At 75.6% G+C, this 483-nt stretch overlaps 1 protein-coding gene across 1 annotated transcript in view; it reads left to right on the forward strand.

The window, feature by feature from the left end:
* The first annotated feature begins 221 nt into the window (after nucleotides 1–221).
* Nucleotides 222–483, forward strand: part of STK3 (serine/threonine kinase 3) — a 144937-nt gene continuing 144675 nt past the window's right edge. The window contains exon 1 of the mRNA XM_010577064.1: nucleotides 222–405. Coding sequence (XP_010575366.1) covers nucleotides 383–405 — 23 coding nt within the window. The 5' untranslated portion in view covers nucleotides 222–382. The remainder of the gene's footprint in view (nucleotides 406–483) is intronic.

Below are 483 nucleotides of genomic sequence, written 5' to 3' on the forward strand. Positions count from 1 at the left end.
GCGGCATCGCCGCCTCCATGTTCTTGCCCTCCCGCCGGCGCGACGCCGCCCGCTCTTCCCGTGGTGGGTGGGGCCTCGTCCCTCCCCGCTCTGAGCGGCTTCCGCGCAGCCCAATCAGCACTTGCGACGGCGCGGGTTGTAGCCACTGAGAGGCGCCAGGGGGCGGGCCTCCGCCGGCAGCCGGGTAGGTAGCGGTAGTGGCGGTTGCCTGAGAGAGGCCGGGAGCGGCGGTGGCCGCCGAGGGAGGGCGCGAGCCCCGTTTAAAGGGCCAGCTGGCTCGCGCGAAAGTTGTGAGGAGTTCAGCGGTCACCGGCCGGGTGGTGCCCAGGGGCTGGGCCGGGAGCCCCCCTCCGGACGGCGGGGCCGGGGGGCCAGCAGCGGCATGGAGCAGGCAGCGCCCAAGAGGTAACGACCCTCCCCGGTGGCCCCTTCCCCTCCCGGAAGCGGGCGCGGCGGCCTGGCCCGGCTGAGGCCTTGGGCCGG

Source organism: Haliaeetus leucocephalus, unplaced genomic scaffold (genome assembly GCF_000737465.1).
Source record: "Haliaeetus leucocephalus isolate CR32 unplaced genomic scaffold, Haliaeetus_leucocephalus-4.0 Scaffold555, whole genome shotgun sequence".
NCBI lineage: Eukaryota > Metazoa > Chordata > Aves > Accipitriformes > Accipitridae > Haliaeetus > Haliaeetus leucocephalus.